This window comes from Coenobita brevimanus, chromosome 71 (genome assembly GCF_032717465.1).
Source record: "Coenobita brevimanus isolate Jiangsu-jjx chromosome 71, ASM3271746v2, whole genome shotgun sequence".
Taxonomy (NCBI): domain Eukaryota; kingdom Metazoa; phylum Arthropoda; class Malacostraca; order Decapoda; family Coenobitidae; genus Coenobita; species Coenobita brevimanus.
In genome coordinates, this window is record NC_137024.1 from 3,256,332 (window position 1) to 3,277,028 (window position 20,697).

Genomic DNA, 20,697 nt, shown 5'->3' on the forward strand with positions numbered 1-20,697 from the left:
GTGTCTAGTGTATCTAGTGGTGGAGAAGTTATCACATTGAGAGCAAAGCCATAGTCAGCCCCTCGGTCAGACACACAAACACAACCTGCTCTTGCACTGAAAATTAGTTCTCTTCCTCACGTCATTACTCATCAACACAACGACCTACTGGATTGGGGGGGGGGAATTTGGGAAGCCCAACCCACCATGGTTTTTATGTTTTATTCACAAAATAATCCCCTCAAAAAACAGGCAAAGTTTTTTTTTTTTTTTTTTTTTTTTTTTTTTTTTTCCCCCAAAGTGTACCACAAAAGAGGTACAAGGTAGGGTAGTGGATGTTGGAGTGGCCCTGGTGAGAGAGGATAGTGTTTGGAAACTCCCTGTACTGTTGTTTGTAGATGATACTGTGTTGTTGAGTGAAGACGAAGGGGAGCTGCAAGGCTTGGTGGATGAGTTTGGGAGAATGTGTAAGAAACGGAATCTAAAGGTGAATGTAGGGAAGAGTAAAGTAATGGTCTTTGAGAGAGGTGAAGTTAGTGAATGTACAGCGAGGTTGGATGGTGAGGAATTGGAAAATGTGAGTACGTTTAAGTACTTGGGTAGTGTGATGAGTAAGGATGGAGGTTTGGAGGGTGAAGTGCTTGAAAGGGTACAGCAGGGAAGAAAGGTTGCTGGTTCTTTGAAAGCAGTGATAAGAAACAGGGAAGTGAGCATGGAAGTGAAAAAGTTACTACATGACAGTATTGTGATACCAACTCTAACGTATGGAAGTGAAGCTTGGACGTTGTTGGAAGGACACAAGTCAAGAGTGAGAGCAGTGGAAATGAATTATTTAAGAGGAGCCTGTGGAGTCACGTGGAGAGACAGGCTGACGAATGAGGATATAAAGGAGCGTTGTGGTGTGGATGTGGATGTGATAGGAAGTGTTATGAGGAACACACTGAGGTGGTTTGGCCATGTGGAGAGAATGGAGGGTGAAAGACTGACAAAGAGAGTGTATGTGAGTGAGGTGGAGGGGGGAAGAGGGAGGGGGAGGCCGAGGATGAGATGGAGGGATGGGGTGGAGAGGTATATGAGAGAGGGGGGTGTGAGTTGGGAGCAGGGCAGTGAAATGGCGGGGGAGAGGACGACTTGGAGGCGATTTGTTTGTGGCCACCCCAAACGGGATTGAGGCGTCTGGCAATAGATAGAGATAGATAGTACCATAAAACAAAATAAAATAATTGTGTTTATAGCTAATTATGGGCAGCCCAATTGAATTTTTATTTTACACATTGAGTTGAATGAGGGGTATGATCATGTGTTGACTTGTTTGTCTGTTACCCCTGGACTGCCTAGTACACTGTAAAATGTGTTTCAACATAAGAGCACTCCAAATGAGTTGACAGAGAGATCAGTGTGTACTACACAGTAGTAGGAGATGGACTCATTTCCTTTGCTACCACAACACAGTAGTAGAATATGATGAGTATCTATGATTTGTTGATATTTTATTACAGTATTTTTCTGCTCTTATATACAGAGTTTAGGCTTTGCTTGTATGTGTTATAAATTTCTGTGATATTGACTCATATTACACTGAATTTATGTGATTAAATACATTGTTTTGAAAAAATCAGTAAAGTGGGTTTTTGCAAATGAGTTTTGTTAAAAAAACCCAGGTGGGCAAAACTGGGTCACCCACTTTGGTGCCAGCTCTGATGACCTACACACCTGGGGATACTTTCATTCGCTAGGGGAAGAGTTGTTGAGTAAAATGGTCATTAATTTGTTTCCCTTAGTGCTATGCTTCCGAGATATTAAGGTTTGAAAACAAACAATTTTCAGCAATCAGGGAAAGTGCCCATACTGTGATGACTGCGTTAAAAATAGCCTGACATGGAGGGGTTAAGGAACATAGGAGCTTGGGGCGAAGCTAGTCAGTTTCAGTGCATGAGGTGAAAGTTAGGCTGCTTTCACACGAGGTCACCAGTAGCCGTCACAGGTGGCTGCCACAGGTGGCCCAGTGTGAAGGCGCCGGCAACTAGTGTAGCCATATGAAAGCTCTGATTTGAAAAAAATGCTTTACAGCAAGTGGCAGCAACTGCCAGTGGCGGATGCTAGTTGTGCGAGCGAGCCACCGCCGGGAGCTGGTTGCTGGCTGGGCAACCGCAGTGGCCTTGTATGAAAGGCTCCATTGAAAGCTCTGGGAGGCAATTAATTGCGGCCACCAGTGGCCTCGTGTGAAAGCAGCCTTACATGCTCAACTTGTCCCTGAGTGGCATTTTGTGACCAATATACCCCAGCCATTCCTTGAATGTAAACTGTTATGGGCTTCATCTCATTGGAGTATCTTAATCTTCTAGGCCACTGGGTATCTTATGGTGATATGATACCACCTAATGTATTATGGTAAATGGCTTTCTGGGTGGCAGAAAACCATTACCCCCATCATTCAGTGTAGAATCAGCACTACATCAAGTGAGTGGATGATAGGCACTGTCACTTACCAGAATATAATTTATAATGTGAATTTTAATGTGGTATCTTCTTAAAAGATAGACTGACAAGGAGAGTGTATGTGAGTGAGGTGGAAGGGGGAGAGGGCAGGGGAAGACTGAGGATGAGCTGGAAAGATGAAGTGGAGAGATATATGAGGGAGGGGGTAGAAAGGGCAGCCAGATGGCAGAGACAAAGTGACATGGAAGGGATTGGGATTAAGGCACATGTTGGTAGTTAGATAAGTAAAAAAATAAATAAATAGATAAAAAGAATGTGATTAAAGCACTTGATGGTAGGTAGATCAAACAAAGAAAACAACAGAATTTTAGGGCAGTGAATAGGAAGCACATGGGTGGACAGGTACCAACTTCCCATCTGCACCTACAGTACTCATCATTACTTTGAGCACATCCCTCTGAAACAAGTTACAACAAGATTTGCTTCATTTATAAAGGCTCCAGCATGCTTGCATATGTTGGCCATGGTCACCTGATGGCAGCTGTCCATGCTGCTCAATCTCGGTAACTCTCTCTATTCAGCTCCTTATCCCTGAGGTTACACTCAATGACCTCGTCCCAGATCTTTTTCAGTCTGCCTCTCACAACCCTGCCCCTAAAATTAACATTTCTCACTTTCTACACCCAGTTGTCATCCCCCATCCTCTCCACATGCCCAAACCGTCTCAATCTACCTCTCATCATCACAATACCAATACACTCCAGTCCCAGTCCCATTCTACCTCTTACCTATTCCATTGTAAACTTAGCCCCCCCAGGCCTCACATTAAAGGAGGCACTACACATCCACCTAATTGTTGTGATTTCTGTATGTTTGAGCTTGTGAATGTCCTCTTCCTTTACTGCCCGGGTCTTGCTACCATACAGTATTACACTGCTAACACATACAGCAAAGATTCCTTCGCACGGCGGGAGAACTCTTTCAATGCCAGGAGAGGCAACAGCTCCCTAAGCTTCTTCCAACCACTCCTCACTTTAGCCACTGAGCTACCTCCAGCCCTACCTGCAGTACATGTCTCCCAAGTAACAAAATTCTTCCACACACTCAAGAGGCTCACCGGGAAGATCAATCCATTCATGTTTAATAATCTCCACATGTTCTCCTCAAGACACCTGTCACGTGAAATCAACATTACCTCGCAGTCTGCCTCTAATAATGTTACATCTCTTATGCACCTGCTTATCACAAAAACTGCACAAGATGGAGTTACTTCCCATGCCCTTGTGGCAAACTGCACATGGCCACTCACCCTCATCTTTGACAGTACTGCCACCAACCCTAGATACCATTACCATTGTCTTATCTGCATTTACTCTCAGGCCCTTGTGCCCCATACCATCCCTCCACTTCCTAAATCTTTCTTCTTCTTCCCTTTCATTGTCAGCAATGAATGCCAAAGCATCGGCATACATCTCTCATGGAAGTCCATTTCATAAGTCACTTGAGAGGGCTTCAAGCACCATGATAAACAACAAGGGGTTCAAGACTGACCCCTGATGCATGCCACCGTTCACAGAACACATTTCTCAAATCTTCATCCACACTCACCTAGGTGTGAGTACCCACATGTCATTTGTTTTGTTTTTAAAGGCTTGCATGCATCAGCCTTAGTCACCTAATGGCTGCTCTCAGTGCTGCTCAATCTCGTGACAGCCTCCCTGTGGAGTCCCCTATCCCCATGGTCACATTCTATGACCTTGTTGCAGGTCTTTTTTGGTCTGCCTCTCGCAGTCGTACTGCTGACATTCACACTTCTTACTTAAAACATGACGGTTTTTATGTATGCATTTTTTTTTTTTTTTTTTTTTTTTTTTTTTTTTTATGTGTCCGACACTGGGCATAGGCTTCACAGCTTGCTACCAAGGCCCAGTAGTCCTCCCACATACCATACACCTCTACGTGCTCTACATGTCACCACTTCAGCGCAAACACCCACCGTCCATATTGAATACATGCTAGGGCTGTCTCAGACAGGACTGGTGTATTGGTATTAGCGGGGTAATTTTTACAACATGTCGGCAGGTCTTCTGGTAGAGAAGTCTGCTTTTTATTAAATTCAGATCCTTAAACTGTTCCCTGCCCCAGCGGTGGTTTGAACCTGGGTCCGGTAGGACTCCAGGCCACCTCTCGACCGACTATACATCTATGTATCTATAGCCAGGTGCCCCAATCTCATAAGGGGTGACCACAAACAAATCACTTCCATGTCTCCATATCCCGTGCCGTTTTGCTGCTCTCCCCCCCTTCACAACTTACATCTCCCTCTCTCATATACCTCTTTACTCCATCCCTCCATCTCATCCTTGGACTACCCCTTCCTCTCCCTCCTTACATCTCACTTACATACACTTTCCCAGTTAGTCCCAGATTCTCCATCCTCACCATATGGCCGAAGTATAATTTTCATTTTTAGTTGAGCCATATGGAGTGAAGTGAGATAGAGTTACGGGTTAAAAGAATGTGTAGGAGTAGAGTGGATGAGAAAGGCAGAGAAGTTAGATAAGGAAGGGGAGTATATCTGGCGGGGATGGTGTGAGGTTGGAAGAATGGTTGTTAATTTGTAGGGGAGTATATCTGGCGGTGATGATGTGAGGTTGGAAGAATGGTTGTTAATTTGTAGGGAGAGAAGTATCTGGAGATTCCCTTCTTGGATCCAACCATCACTGAATGTGGCAGTGGGCAATAGAATATAGATAATGATGCTGAGCCTTAATATGATTTCCTATACAGTATAATCCATTGTATTTCTTTTTCCCCATTGGTTCCTTATGATGTTTAAGATACAGGATAGCTAACAGTATTAGTACAGTACAATACAACCTCCCAAATTGTAACATCTGTTTTCCAAAATGATTTTTTGTGCAATAGAAAGGTCTTGATATCATCTGTCCTAACACAGTAGTGCACATTTGAATAAAAAGTTTATTTGTGGACAAGTTTAAGAACAGATGATATATTTAATTAATTTCATTTACTGTAGGCTATTTTTCACATGGTTTTCCCATAGTTATTGTTATGATTATGCATCCTGAAATATTCGGTTTTCTGTAAAGCCTTTGGACCCCCCGCATTTTGGATTTCATTGTTTTTACCCCCCAGTGACCCCTATACTTAGCAAGATTACTGGCAAGTGCTTTGCTTAAGTATATTCTGTATATCAGAATGTACAGAATAAGTATATATTTCTACTTAATTTACAGTATTTTCGAGTGAAACCTGTCTTCATTTTCAGTTGTGAAGATCAGCCGCCATATGCACTTTGCTGCAAGATCTGTGATGACTCCTGTATTTCAAGATTAGATACTCAGCGAGTTGACCCCACTCTAGTCGCACAGTACCTTGATTTGCTTAATTCATCTGCAGTAGATGTGGTGATAGAAGTGGTGGAGGCACTCCCTGCTGTGGTTGCTCATTCAGCCATAAACTCGCAGACAATCAGTCGGTACCTGTCTCTCCTGACTCATTCTGACAAGAAGGTAGTCTCAGCAGTAGCTCGGAATGTTCCATCCATTTTTTGTCCGGGAAGCCACAGCCTGCCAAGTCAAGTGAGTTAACAATTCCCTCAAGTATGAACTTACAGGTAGAAAGTGGCCAGTTACCACTTCCCCTTGGAAGATACAGCCATAAGAGTAAAGTTTGGCGTACATATTTGGTAACTAGCCACACAATAATTTATGTTAATGCAGTGAACACCAGAGTTGCAAAAAATCAGAGAGCATACCGGTACTGATGTGCACACTTTTTACAAGTCTTCATGTATCATTTTCATCATCATTCACAACTGTTTTCTCACCCATGGATGGGGTTACATAGTCTTCAGGGAGCCAGGGAAAAAAAAAAAAAAACTATAGAAGGGGAAACTTAAGAAGGTCTTTTCATCTGAATTGGTCACACACTTTTTCATTCACATTCAGTCCCTCAGAATCCTGACTCCATCCTACTGGCATACACATCCACACTTACACACTTATTCTTCATACACACTTCATATTTCTTTCCATGCGTATGCATATAATTGGTATTCTTCAGGTTTATGGAGAAATAGTACTACCACCCAGGAATACTGTGTTTGTAATAAAAGCAGCGACGTTACTGTATTGTAAAAGGGAGGGGTGGATGGGACTAGGAATCCTAATGTCCTCTTGACAGCTATCCAGTAAGTGGCAGGTGCCAAGTGTCAGGACTTTCTCCCTGTCCAGGGACCAGTAAAGAAATGCATGAGAAGGTATGGGGGGAAAAAAATAATCAGGGTGTTCAAAGAAGGTAATATATGATGACATTTTACTGGATGACTAGATAGGTATAAGTGAATCTGTGAGAGATGTGAAATATATAATTACAGGAATGAGCAATAAAAATGTAGAGAATGGGATGAAAGAGAGTGGAAGTAGTGAATGTTTTTTGAGGAAACAAAGTATGGTGTGTTGCACTGTGCGAGACAAAGACAAAAGAGAGTGAAGCAGTTAACTAGGAAGGTATGAAATTTATAAAGTTACATTTGAGCACACTTAGGTGAAGTAAAGAGGGAGTTGCTCGATCTCGTCAGTTTCTTAGCCTCACCGACTTCCAAACCTCCCTTCCTCACACACTCGTGTATATATATATATATATATATATATATATATATGTATATATAAAGTGTTTATGGCATTCATGGATCTGGAAAAAGCGTAGGACAAAGTAGACAGAGAAGGATTGTGGAAGGTTTTGCGCATGTACGGTGTAGATGGTAAGTTGGTAGGTGCCGTCAAGAGTTTTTATGATGGTAGTGAACCATGTGTAAGGGTAAATATGCATCCAAGTGAATGGTTCACGATCGGTGTGGGTGTGCGACAAGGTTGTATGATGTCCCCATGGTTGTCAATATATATATATATATATATGGATAGGGTGATGAGAGAAGTAAAAACTCGAGTAATGGAGAGGGGGATGTCGTTGGTAATGAATGGTGATGGATGGAATATCTGAAATTTGTTGTATGCTGATGATGCAGTATTGCTTGCAAATACCAGACAAGAACTTGGTAGACTAGTGCAAAGTTTTGCTGATGTCTGTGAGTATTGTGCCTTGAAAGTAAATGTAGAAAAGAGTAAAGTAATGGTTATTGAGAGAGAAGGTGACTCCCAGTGTGATGTTACAGTGAATGGAGAGAGACTGGAATTGGTGAGAGAGTTCAAATACATGGGTACAGTGGTAGAAAGAGGAAAATGTGCAAAAGAAATGGAAAGTAGAGTGACACAAGGAAGGAAAGTAGCTGATGCAATGAAGGCCTTGATAAGAAATTGAGGCTTGGGTGTTGCTGCTGCACGAGGCTTCCATGAAGGAGTGTTAGTACCAACTTTAACTTATGGGTGTGAGTGTATGGTTTGGCATGAAAATGAAAATTCAAGAATGAGAGCAGTGGAAATGGTACTGCTGAGGAATGTATGTGGAGTACAGAGAGTGGATAGGATACGAAATAATGTGATTTGTGACAGATGTGGAGTGGAGTGAGCAAGTCCGTGGACACCGGAATTGAGTGGTGAAAAAGGTATATCTGAGCGAATTTGAAGGAGGTAGGAGGCGAGGTAGTCCAAGGAGAAGGTGGAGGGATGTGGTGAATGAGTGTCTGAGGAAGAGAGCTTTGGAGCTTGGTGAGGCTATGGGACTGACAAGATGGAGCTGGGTGGATGAATATTGTGAGGAGAAGCGCATGATCAGGGATGTGGCACCTCTTTTTAAATTGACAGTGTCCGGATTGACTCTGTCGGATATGTTTATGTGAAGCTACAGAATGTGGTGAATGTTTTTGGCGTATCAGATAGAGCCAGGATTCCAGGGGCTTTAATGGTAAGTGAATGGAAGCGTGACCCATGGCATTGGGCAAATTTGGGCTGTCTGGACGTTGCTACTTCTCATCCTGCCCTAGGATGGGAAAGGAGGTCCGGATGACAATGATTTTATATATATTTATATTTCTACAGTATATATATTCTCTATGCCAGTTGAATAAGGGAAATGGCTCCATTTTGTTCTATTAGTGGAAGGAATTGGGCATGTGTAGTCTGTGCCATGATCTTAAACAAGAATGACAAATTAGATATGATAATAGTCTAACATGCAACAGTGACAAGTCCAGGCATCTTGAATAGTGATCCCCAGCAAGGCTGTGTGGGAAGTGTTCCTCAGGTGTCCCCCCTTGCCTGAAACCTGGCCCAGGAAACCATTTACTACACCGGGTGGTAACCATATAACTAAATTTTGGTGGTGGTTTAGTGGGTAATTACGGCGTTCCAAACAGATTGAGCCGGTGAAGGTTTATATCCAAGAGGTAGTTGGGGTTTATTGCTCGCGTTATGCCACTCGGGGATGAGTGAGGCTGGTCACTCTCATCTTAAATGTTAGGACCAACTTGCCTAGCCCTGGGCTTCAGTGCTCCTCATGGGGCAACATAGGATTGGATGATGGATGGATGGATGCATGTGTGTGTGTGTGTGTGTGTGTGTGTGCACACGTGCATGCATGCATGCATGCATGCGTGCATACATATGTGCTAGGAAATGAGTGAATAATGAGTGTGAGAGGGTTAAGCCCTCTGGGATGGAATATTAGGTTGTTCTGAATTTGGATCTTTGGTTTTGGTTGAATGCTTGGGCTTGTCTACCTGAAAGAGTGTGGGCTTGCCACTTCTTGTCATTTTCTGCCATACATCTGCATAGGATTTTGTTTATCTGGATGTATCCTGGTTTGTAATTGATGGAATGATCTCAACCCCTTAAGCCTTGGGAGAATGCTTTAATATTTGGAAACATATTTGGCTGTGGGGTGGAGCTGAGATTATTTAAGACCTGAGTTGTAAGTGACTAGGTGTTTGGCTCAGTACACATGGCTCTCATTTTTTTTTTTTTTTTTTTTTTTTTTTTTTTTTTAATCCACCCCATTTATGAATGGGATTTTTGGGTACAGTGATGGTTAACTGTTATCATTTACAGTACTTAAATAGCCTAATCTTACAGTATACTGTAGTATGTAATCAATATTTCATAGATTTGATTGATACTGAATGTAAGCATTTAAGAAAGAAAATATTCCTTTTGGTAATAGAACTTGATGTTTTGTCTCCTGCAGGATTCAAAGAATTTGTTAGTTTCAAAGGAGGGAGAATCTGTCCTGTCCCACCTCAGTGACATCGTAAAGGCTTGTGATGCAAGTAATCCTGCAGCAAGTAAACCCGTACTTTCAGTGTTGGAGGTCCTGCATCACCTCGTAAAGTATGTTCAACGTTTTTACAAACTACAGTGGTCCTAAGAAATCTTTACACACCATCCTTATGCTTACTTTACCAAATTAATAATTAGGTATAGATATAATCAGTTAGTGAACATTTTAAGGGGATGGAGGATGACTGGTTGAGGAAGGTATATATGAGGGGAGAGTGGCCAGAAGCAGACTGAGGAACACTTGGGATGAGGTTTTTTGTGAAGTGGGGTAGTGGATTGAACAGGGAAATTACCCGAGATTGCAGCACATGGAGAACTTCCATCAGATGAAAGGCCCTAATTGTTTTAGCTTAGTGGTCTCCAGACATAAATGCAAATTTAAGCTTTCCGCTAATTTTGAACAGGAATATGGTTGCTGAAGAAGGAGTTTTTTGAAGTAACTTATAACCTCTCCAGCTCAGTTTGTGCTTGCAGAAGTCCATAGCCACACCAATTCATGGCTTTCATGGCACCTCAAATTGTCATGTGACCAAAATGATCTGCATATTCTGTACAAAGCCCTGTTTCTAACAATGCTGGCAACAGTGATCTGAAGTCTGGGAATTATGGGTCAGTGACTGGAGTCAAGACCTTGATGGTGTTTGCATGAAGCCTAATTGACATGACCATACTAGCCCTTTTTGGTTTTGTGAACATGAGCGAAAGTGAATCCTTACAAAATCAAGCTTGTCCTCTCCATTTTGTTCTTCACCTGTTGTATTCAGTCCAGGCAGTTTGGAGCTTTACTCAGTGTGCAGACAGGCTAAGCAATATACTCTGGGTATGGCTGAAATTCCAAAGCTCATACTTCAGAGCAGCTGAGTTCAGTTATAGAATAGCCAACCCTGCTCAGTAAACAGGGTACACAATGTTCACATTTGGACATCTTTCATACAGATGGCTTAATTGACCAAGGCCTGTAGGTCTATCTTTAAGTTTACTTTCTGCCTAATTCCAACAAGTCCTTGTATAGTAGCAGGATCTGTTCACTTCTTTTAAGGTATTCAGAGCTAATTCAACTGATTATTTTCTAAAGTTTTCAGTGCCCTCATGAGATGTGACTAAGTTATCAGAATTCATCCATCCATCCATTCATCCATCATCCAATCCTACGTTGCCCCATGAGGAGCATAGGAGCCTGGGGCTAGACATTTGGTCCTGACATTCAAGATGAGAGTGACCAGCCTCACTCATCCCTGAGTGGCATTACATGAGCAATATACCCCAACCACTCCTTGGATATAAACTTTCACCAGCTCAATCCGATTGGAGTGCAATAATTACCCACAATACCACCAGGCACCAAAATTTGGTTATATGGTTACCACCCAGCATAGTAAATGGTTTTCTGGTGTACAGGAAACCATTTGGCTTGTCACTCAGTGTAGAGTCACCCACAGGCAGAAGGAAGAGGAAAGAATGAAGAAAAGAAAGACAGAAGCAGTGTAAAGTCACCCATAGGCTCAAGGACGAGGAAAGACTGAAGGAAAGAAAGACAAAAGAGGATGGAAGGAAAGAAGGATGGAGGAGAGGAAAGGGCAGACACCCGAGAGCAGCACTACATCGAGTGTGTGGATGGTGAGTGCCCGAGTTAACTTTCCGAAAATAAGTAGATATTGGCTCACTCTTAACCTTTCAGTTTTCCTATGGACATTCCTTTACCGTAGTTCCCCGATATATAATTATGCTTTGGATAAATAAAAGTTTTGGTGGTTACGGTTATGTATGTGGGTGCTCACACCAGGGTGAGAGTGAATGGAAATTTGAGTGATGAGTTTTCCATGAATGTTGGTGTGCATATGGTTAGGTTAGTACTGTATATTTTAGGTTAGGTTAGGTTAAGTTAGGCAAGGCTAGATTATGGATGTGTAAAGTTGGGTGAGTAACAATAAGTTTGGATAGATTTGAGCAAGATTTGTTAAAGTGTGCCAGTACACTTGAGCTGCCTAACCATCATCTTTGTTGTAGGTCTTGCACATTTGGTCTGTACTTTTGTATATCATTTTGCAGGAGGAATTGGGATAAGTTGCAGTGTTTTGTTGTATTAGACAAATACAGGTATGTAAGTTAGGTTAGATTACTGTTCCTCAGGTTAGGTTAAGTTAGACAGGGATAGGTTTTGGTTATGTTAGGTTAGGCAGATAACAATATGTAACTGTTATGCTTGAGCTCTTCTAGCCATCATCAGTTTATTGTAAGATCTCATGTTTTTGTTTGAGCATCAGTGCCTTCCTACGTCATTTTGTGGAAGGGGGAGTCATCACAATAACCACGGCCGTATAAACTAAGGAAACGCAAGGTCAGAGCTGGTAAACGAAACAGAGCGAGGCTGGATGTTGGTATGCACGAGCTAGTTGTTGAATATTGGTACGGTTGGGCAGTTCACTGATGCTGCTGCCACAAGTCACTCGGTGCCTGTTGAAGTAAAGTGCCAGCCATTGTAAAGTTTAATATTTATATGCCTTTCTCCATCCAGATATGGGTGAAATCCAGACATCAGTACAATGTGTCTGGAAATGAGGTGGATTACTGTAGTTTTTGCTAAGAATCTTATGCAGCCACTGCCTCTTGTTGTACTGGGGGATGTTTATCAGTTCATCATCGTTGGAGGAGAATATCTAACAGACGGAATCAGTAAATAACAGGTCCACAGTGCTCAAGTCCAGCATTGACTCAACCTATGAAAGGCTCAAGCTTGTTTCTGTTTATTAATATTTAGCAGGTGCATCTCAAGTCCAACTTAGACCATCTCATGCCCTAAGTCCAGTTCAAGCTTAATTCTTGCATATGGGCCTCAGTTACTCCAGCAGTGAAACCTGAGGTGGCCAGTAAAATTGTGGTACTCTCCACTAGTCCACCTTGTAACTTTAAGGGTTTAGTGCCTTCCCCAGCCCTCCTGCGTTTTTGGATACCCTCCCTCCTTCACATTCTTGCCCACCCGTCTTTCAAAGGCAGCATGGATATTAAGGATAAAACAAAATACAGTAAATGGATCTTGAAAATTGAGCTTGTTCCTACCTTCTGAGGGGTTAGAGAATGGAGTGAAAGGAGGATCAGGCCAAAGGGTTTCTGAGTGCCTAAGTTAGACCTAGTAGGAAATACTTATTTACTGGTTCTCAGGTATAAAACCCTTCAAGCCAGGAAATATGGGTTTTTATTACCACTGTCAAGGAAACAAGACAGGTTATGTAATCTCCTTTGTCTGTTTGTGTACAAGATGTCTCAAAAAGCTGTTACTGAATTTCAGTGAAACCTGATGGATAGGTGGGCTTTGGGTTAAGAAAGACTGTATAAGATTTTTAGATCGATGTGGATCTGAATGCTAGAATATTAATAAATTTTATTGACATTGGTGGAAGTATGTGCTCTCTGAGATCGTGTAACAGGGCAGAAGAAGATCATGGAATTAATTGACTAATTGAGACTCAAAAAATTCATCAAGTAGAAAAGAGGAAATATAACAGTAACTTAAAAATTGCATTGGTGTTGGTATAGGTATGCACTCTCTGAGTGCTTTCTAGTTCTGAAACCAGTGTTATAAATTTTATTTAACTTTGCAGTGAATGGAATGCTTTTTACCCCTCATGCATTTATTTTGTTTTTAAAGGCTCCAACATGTTGCAAGTGTCGGCAGCTCTCCATGCTGCTAAGTCTCTGGAAGATTTCCTGTTCAGTCCCCTATCCCTGAGGTCACATTCAATGACCTCCTCCCAGGTCTTTTGCGGTCTACCTCTGACAACCCTACCTCTGATGTTAATGCTTCTCACTTTCTGCCTTGTGAAGCTCATTTTTTTATATAGTATGTTTAGGCATATAAGAGGCAGCCAGTCATGTCAAGGGATTTACTTATGATTGAACAGTTGTATGTCCCAATTTGGGGGAGCTTTGTGTTGGTAGTTCAGCTTTTGTGCTGTCCTGTTCCTGTTTAGAGAATAGTGGGTAGTCCAGCAAGGGTGCTGGATTGAATGGTTGGATAGAAAAAATACAATTAGTATTTAGACAGGAATAGTAACATGCTCATTTTTTTCCTGAAGTCAGTGTTTATGGTTATTAGAGTGCCACTACAAGGGCTGACAGGTTGCGTATTGGTGCTGCTGGTGCGTTGCCTGTTGGTGCGTGAGAGCACCGTGTCTGCAAGTGCTCATCTTACCATTCATGCCCTAGCTGATGCTCTCTCTCTCACACCAAGGGAGCTTTACACTCGCCATCGCCACTCTATTGCACAGGTAAGTAAACCATACCATTATCATCTGAACCCTGCTTCCCACAGTACAGTATTTTAGTATCCTGAAATAGAGGAAAAAAAAAATCACAAAGCAACAGAGACTGTCAGCAGGGTATTCACTGAAATAGGCCATGTCACTTTCAGATGCAGTCAGTAATAAAAGTAAAGTGGGTAGTGGGATAGATAGGAGTTAAGGAATGGATTTTTGTGGCAGTGATGGTAATGTAAATGCAAATGGAGGTTAGAAACAGTGTTAGAGTCAGTGGAACTTACTTTGATGAGTTTGAAGTTAAGGTTGGGGTACATCAAAGATCAGTTCTTAGCCTGATACTGTTCATAATGATGATGCATGTATTGTCATCAGATCTCAGGAAGGGATGCTTTTTTTTTTTTTTTTTTTGTTTTTTTTTTTGTAAAAGCCCCAATATGCATGCATGCGTTGGCCATGGTCACCTAACGGTGGCTGTCCATGCAGCTCGATCTCTGGCAGCCTCCCTCCTTAGTCCCCTATCCCTGAGGTCATACTGTGTGACCTCATCCCAGATCTTTTTCAGTCAGCCTCCTACAGCTCTACCCCCAGCATTAATATTTCTCACTTTCTGCACACAATTATCATCCCCCATCCTCTCCACATGACCAAACCATCTCAGTCTACCTCTCTTCATCACAACACTAATACACTCCAGTCTCATCCTTTCTCTAAACTCTTCCATTGTAAACCTAGCCCCCCCCCCCTTGTATCCAAGGACGCATTGCACATCACCTTAATCATTGGCATTTCTTTACATTTCAGCCAGTGAATATCCTCTTCCTTTACCGCCCAGGTCTTACTACCATACACATTACACTTCTAACACATGCTGCAAACAAAGATCCTTTAGTACGGAGGGAGAGCCCTCGCAGTGTCAGGAGAGGCAACAGCTCGCTGAACTTCTATCAGCCATTCTTCACTCTGGTCACAGAGCTAGCTAACAGCCCCACCTACAGCACATAACGTCTCCCATATAACAAAACTCTTCCACACACTCAAGAGACTCACCAGCAAGATCAGTCCTTTTACACCTGACAATCTCTACATGCTATCTCCTACACACTGCACACATGAAATCAGCATTTTTATGCAGTCTACCTCTAATACCACTACAACTCTTATGCACCCACATATCAAAAAAACTGCACAAGATGGAATTACATTCCATGCCCTTGTGGCAAATCACTTATGGCCACTCTCTCTCTTCTTTGACAATACTGCCACCAACCCTAGTTACTGTTACATATATTTTTAGCATTTACTCTCAAGTTCATTTGCCCCATACCATCTCCATACTTCCAGAATCTTTCCTCTGCCTCCCTTTCATTCTCTGCAGTTAACACCAAATCATCAGCGTACAACATCTTTCACGGGAGTCCATTTCTGAAGTTACGTGAGAGGACTTCACTTACCACGATAAGAAATAAGGGGCTCAAGACTGACCTGTGATGCACACCAACTTTCCCAGAAACCTCATCACTCAGATCTCCATTCACTCTCACCTGGGTGCAAGTACTCATATACATAGCCATAACCACTCTAACCAGCCACTCCTCAATCCCAAGCTTTATCATAGCCCACTTCACGTAGGACTTTGTCAAAGACCTTCTCTAAATCAACAAAAATAAAGTACAGATCCCTTTTACTTTTCTATATGTTTTTCTTGGAGCTGTTGAATAATGAATATGGCATCAGGGACCCCTTTGCCTGGCATAAACCAAACTACATCTCATCAATATTTGCTCTGTCTCTAATTATATTTTGTAGAACTCTCTCCATTACCTCCATTATCTGGTCCAAGAGTTTTTTTGTTCCTATAACGTCCTCATTCCAGGGCATCATTCTTCCCTTTGTACACATTTACAATCACACTCTTCAGCCAGTCATCTGAGACAACACAGTCATATATAAATGTACAGTATTTATCAAATCAGTGACTAACCCCACACCTATCTCCTGAGGCCTTCAGCATTTCAGCAGTCAACCCAGTCACATCTGCTGCCTTCTCCACCTGCATCCTGCCTATTGCCCTGCTCACAGTAACAGCATCAATCAAAGGCCTAGGACCAAACACTGGATCTGCTGACTCCAAACCTCCTCTGTTCAAGTCAAACTCCTCATTCATCAACTGATTATAATGCTTTCACCAGGCTTCTTTAATATCCTCACTGTTCGCTGCTACCTTTCCTTCATCTTTCTACACACACTACCCATGTTATCTCTGTTTTCCCCCTTCATCTGATTTGCCACCTTAAATATCATATTCTTCCTTTCAGCATTTAGGTTATTCGGTAAAAGTGTCAGAGAATCAGATTTTGCCCTATATACATCTTTTAAGTCCTGTGCTTGGCAGCCAAGTACAGTATTCCTCTTTTTTACCATACCTTTTCCATTCCCAGCAAAGACTTCTTTTCTCCTTCAACTGTCACTTCCACACCCTCGTCCCACCACCATGTTGCTTTGTCTTGGAGGCCCACTTGTCCATCCATGCACTACATCAGAAACTCTTAGGAGAATGTCCATGAGATCTGTACTGTATATTAACACTTCTGTCAACAGCTCTCTGTTTGGCCACTACTCAACTTATCTCACTGTAGAAGGCATCCCTTAATGCTTGGTTTTTCTACTTCCATATTTTCCCCCTAGGTGCATAGGTCCTCTTCTTCATCACGTGCTCCTTAAGCACAATGTCACATCAGTAATATGTGTTGCAGTACACTCTCTTCATTCCATATAACTTTAACATCCCTCACCATCCACCTATCAGGCCTTCTGACCAGGAAATAGTTTATCTGGCTATTGTATTCCCCAAACTCGTATGTAATCAACCTAATCTCTCTTTTCCTAGAATGCATGTTGCACACAATAATGTTTATTGTCTCCTGAAACTCAAGTATCCCTTCCCCTTCCTTATTTCCCATACCATATGTGCATTTTCCATGTACTCCTTCATATCCTTGGCTTGCTTCACCTACATGACAGTTTAAGTCCCATCCCAAAATTACAGTCTCATTATCCCCCTACCCTTTACCACACTTACTAAAGTCATCCCAGAATCTATCTTTTTTTACATCATTCAAACCAGACTTTGGAGCATACGTCAGTATGAACTAAAATGTGAGCATACCAAACAAAATTTTCACTACCATACTATAATCCCTCCATTCACTCTCATTACATTTATGACATATTCCATCCATTTTACCTTAACCAGCACACCCACACCACCATATCCATATGCCCTTCTGTGCCAAAATATCTTGCACTGACAATCCCTCCCAGCAATCATTCTGGCTGATCCTCCCCTATATCTAACCTTGTATACACAGCCAGCATCCACCCACCTCCTACTCATTGCCTCATCTGCTTCTCCCACTTGACCCTTCAAACTACACACATTCCAAGATGCCACTCATCCCTTTGGGTGATTAGTATCATGAGGCTTCTGCATTTTCTCATTTTTTTGCCATGCCATTAAAATAAGATAGAGGTAGAGACAGATCACAGGCTCTGCCAGTATGCACAGTCCCAAGTCCAGGCATGGGATGTGGGACCTTTAGCCCACCAACCATGACCAGTGTCTATGGCAGTGACCTCGGGGCACCCTGCCAAGACAGCTGCGGGGACACCCTCCAAGCACACCTTGGTACTGTAACTGCCTCGCTATTATACATGCATTGATAGGGCAGCCTCCTGAGGCGCCACTCCAGGGTTCGGGCTATTGGTCAGGTGCAGCAGCCTGGGAAATGCAATGCCCTGTACCCTCTAACACAGAGCCGAGCACCAACCCATCCTTGTCACAAAAACTATACTGGTGGAGCCCGCTTCAAACCTCCCCTCAATAGATCCACTACATGGTAGCGGGGGCAAAGTTTTTTGGCTGCATACCCTTGCTGTTAACCCCTGTGATGTAGCAGAATATATTGTGTGATATGTAAAAACATGTAGGGTAGTGTATGAGATACTTAGAGAAAAGTGTTTGGGCGAATATGCTGGCCTACTCTCCATGTTAGTGTCACACTGAAAAGGTCAGCAAAGGGGGATGGTCAGGATGTTGGTGGTTAGTGAACCAGGAGCTCTTATAAGGAAAATGTTTTATAGGTTATGTCCATACCACAGTACAGTGCAACAAATGTCCTCATAATTGAAAATTAGTGAATGAATTTTTTTTTTTCTCTCTCTCTCTCTCTCTCTCTCTCTCTCTCTCTCTCTCTCTCTCTCTCTCTCTCTCTCTCTCTCTCTCTCTCTCTCTCTCTCCCCCTCCCTCCCTCTCTCTCTCCCCCTCCCTCCCTCCCTCCCTCCCTCCCTCCCTCCTCCTCCTCCTCCTCCTCCAGTGGCATCCGGTAGACCATGTGTGTAACTTTTACCTATTTTACTCCAACAATACCTGTAAGTTTTTTAGCACTGATCCATAGAGAAGCAGAATCTGCTTTCCCTTCAATGTCTGTCTTCATTCCAGGCAGTAGACTATTTGTGTTTGATTCATGGAATAATGGTTTATACCTATACAGGTTACATGTTTCTCTTTTAGATGACATCTGTCAGCCACCACTCAAGTGTTTGATTGTTCACTTACTTTCCTCAGTCAAATGTGGGGGTGATGAGTAAGAGGAAGATCCCATGAAAGAGGAAAGTAATTTAATTTTTCCTCCTCTCTTGGCCCATCTATGTGAGCCTCCTTCAGCAGTTAGAAGTTGTAGCTTTGAGGCACTACACCTAGAATCAGTAGATATGTGAGTCTTAGAGGAAAATCCTCTGTTTGTTGGCTTGAGGGGTGTAGTGCTATAATGCAGCCTTCCCTGGTCTTCAGTTTCCCCTTCCATTCTTCCTGCACCTTCCACACCTTTTGTTATATGTATGGTATGGGTATGTGGATTGAAAACAAATGTAAACAAATGGTGCCCACAGTGTGTAGTCCACTCTGGGGACCCTTGAGAGCTGAGGTGGGAGGAGGTTCATGAGGTAATTAGTGCCCCATTGATATTTTTTTCACTGAAGATCATCATCTGCTGATTGATTTACATTTAGAATACAGGAAGCCTAATCTAGACCTGACACAGGATTCATAACTTTGAGATAATACAAGTGATGAGACAATTAAAATGGGATGATGATGATAACTAATGTATTTTTTTTATTACAATATTATTATTATCACTGTCATCTTAAATGTCAGGACCAACCTGCCTAGCACTGGGCTCCTACACTCCTTGTGGGCAACGTAAGATTGGATGATGGATGGATGGATTATATAGAGTATGCTTCACATCTCCTACAGTATTACCTATTATCTGTGTTGCATTTTACCAGCCCCTGGACTTTTATTTATTTATTTTATTTTATTATTTTTTTTCCCAGGTACTTTCAGAGATCATAAATCCAGGTGAAGTAGCACCACTTTTGAGCCATGTAGCAGAAGTTTTCCAGTGGCCAACTTTCATCAGTGGTGCTAAGAGGTGTAGTATGTGCATTATGTTGGTGTTGGTAATATATCAGTGTGGTTTTACATTATAGAAACTTCTTTCTTTGGAATATGTATTTGTGTCAGTAATATTCTAACAGTACTGTTTTTAAGAGTGCGGTATACAACTGCTTGACTACCAGGGCAGAGAATGACTGTTGTACCGAGATCCCTTGGTTGTCATGCATCATTAGCACTAAGACTAGCGCGTGATGACGAAATTAAGCAATAACGAAAGTACAAAACTAATGGGATTTATCTTAATTGATATTGGGCACCTTGCTCATAAACACAATTTTTCTCTTTTAAAGCAGTTTATACTCACTAATTATTTGTACAGTAAACTCTCAATTATCCGGCATAATTCAGCCACATCCTATGCCAGTTAAAGTAAAATGCTGAATATTTCATAGCACTCCCCATCAGCTCAATATTCAGTATTGAGCCGGATATTGCATACTATCTATCTCGAACCTCTATCCTAAAAACTTTCCCTTGAGTAAGAGATGAAATTTAAGCATAATATGCATTAAAGTAATGATACAATACAGTAATACAGCACCGGTTGGCTACCGTTTATGACCTAGTTGATACACCTCGATGCCGGATATTGCGTAGAACTGCTGGTTATGTCCCATTTTGGTGCTGTAGATTGCATAATTTTGCCAGATATTGCTTTAATAGAGCCGAGCCAGTAATGCCGGATATTGGGACAACAGATAATTGAGAGTTTACTGTATACTATTATGGTAAGTATCAGGAACACAAATAGGCTTGGTTAGGTTAATAGAAAGTGATGAAAATAAGGAGGAAACAATACCATAGAGAGACCTGAGATGGGCTTGAGATAAGGGGTACTGAGGGTAGGGAGTGGGGAGGTAATGAGGTAATGGTCACCACCTGGGATTAACTTCTCAAGTAGGGCCTAATTATTAAATCCCTCAAAGCCATCAGAAGCCACACATACTGCACCATCATTGTCAACAGAAACCAGCTCAGGTGTTGAAAACAATGTTTTTTTTGTTTTTCCCCCCCCCCCCAAAAAAAATGCACGATAACAGCAAGTGTACAGATTTTCATTTTGCAGCAGTAACGAAACTGCTATAACCCAGTGCACGATATGAAGAGGATCACTAGACTTATGTTACTGTAGGTTTGTGGGAGCAAAGAGTAACTTGATATTGTAACTGGTTAAATATAATGAAATATGCATAGTTTTCATTGTTTTGTGTTATAAAGTTTATATTGTACCTTATATATATGT

The 20,697-nt window shown here is 42.0% G+C and overlaps 1 protein-coding gene across 1 annotated transcript in view; it reads left to right on the plus strand.

Annotated features, from left to right (window-relative positions):
• Positions 1 to 20,697, plus strand: part of mei-41 (ATR serine/threonine kinase meiotic 41) — a 213,916-nt gene that overhangs the window by 47,086 nt on the left and 146,133 nt on the right. The window contains exons 15-19 of the mRNA XM_080277708.1: positions 900 to 924; positions 5,724 to 6,023; positions 9,586 to 9,728; positions 13,771 to 13,942; positions 19,331 to 19,428. Coding sequence (XP_080133834.1) covers positions 900 to 924; positions 5,724 to 6,023; positions 9,586 to 9,728; positions 13,771 to 13,942; positions 19,331 to 19,428 — 738 coding nt within the window. The remainder of the gene's footprint in view (positions 1 to 899; positions 925 to 5,723; positions 6,024 to 9,585; positions 9,729 to 13,770; positions 13,943 to 19,330; positions 19,429 to 20,697) is intronic.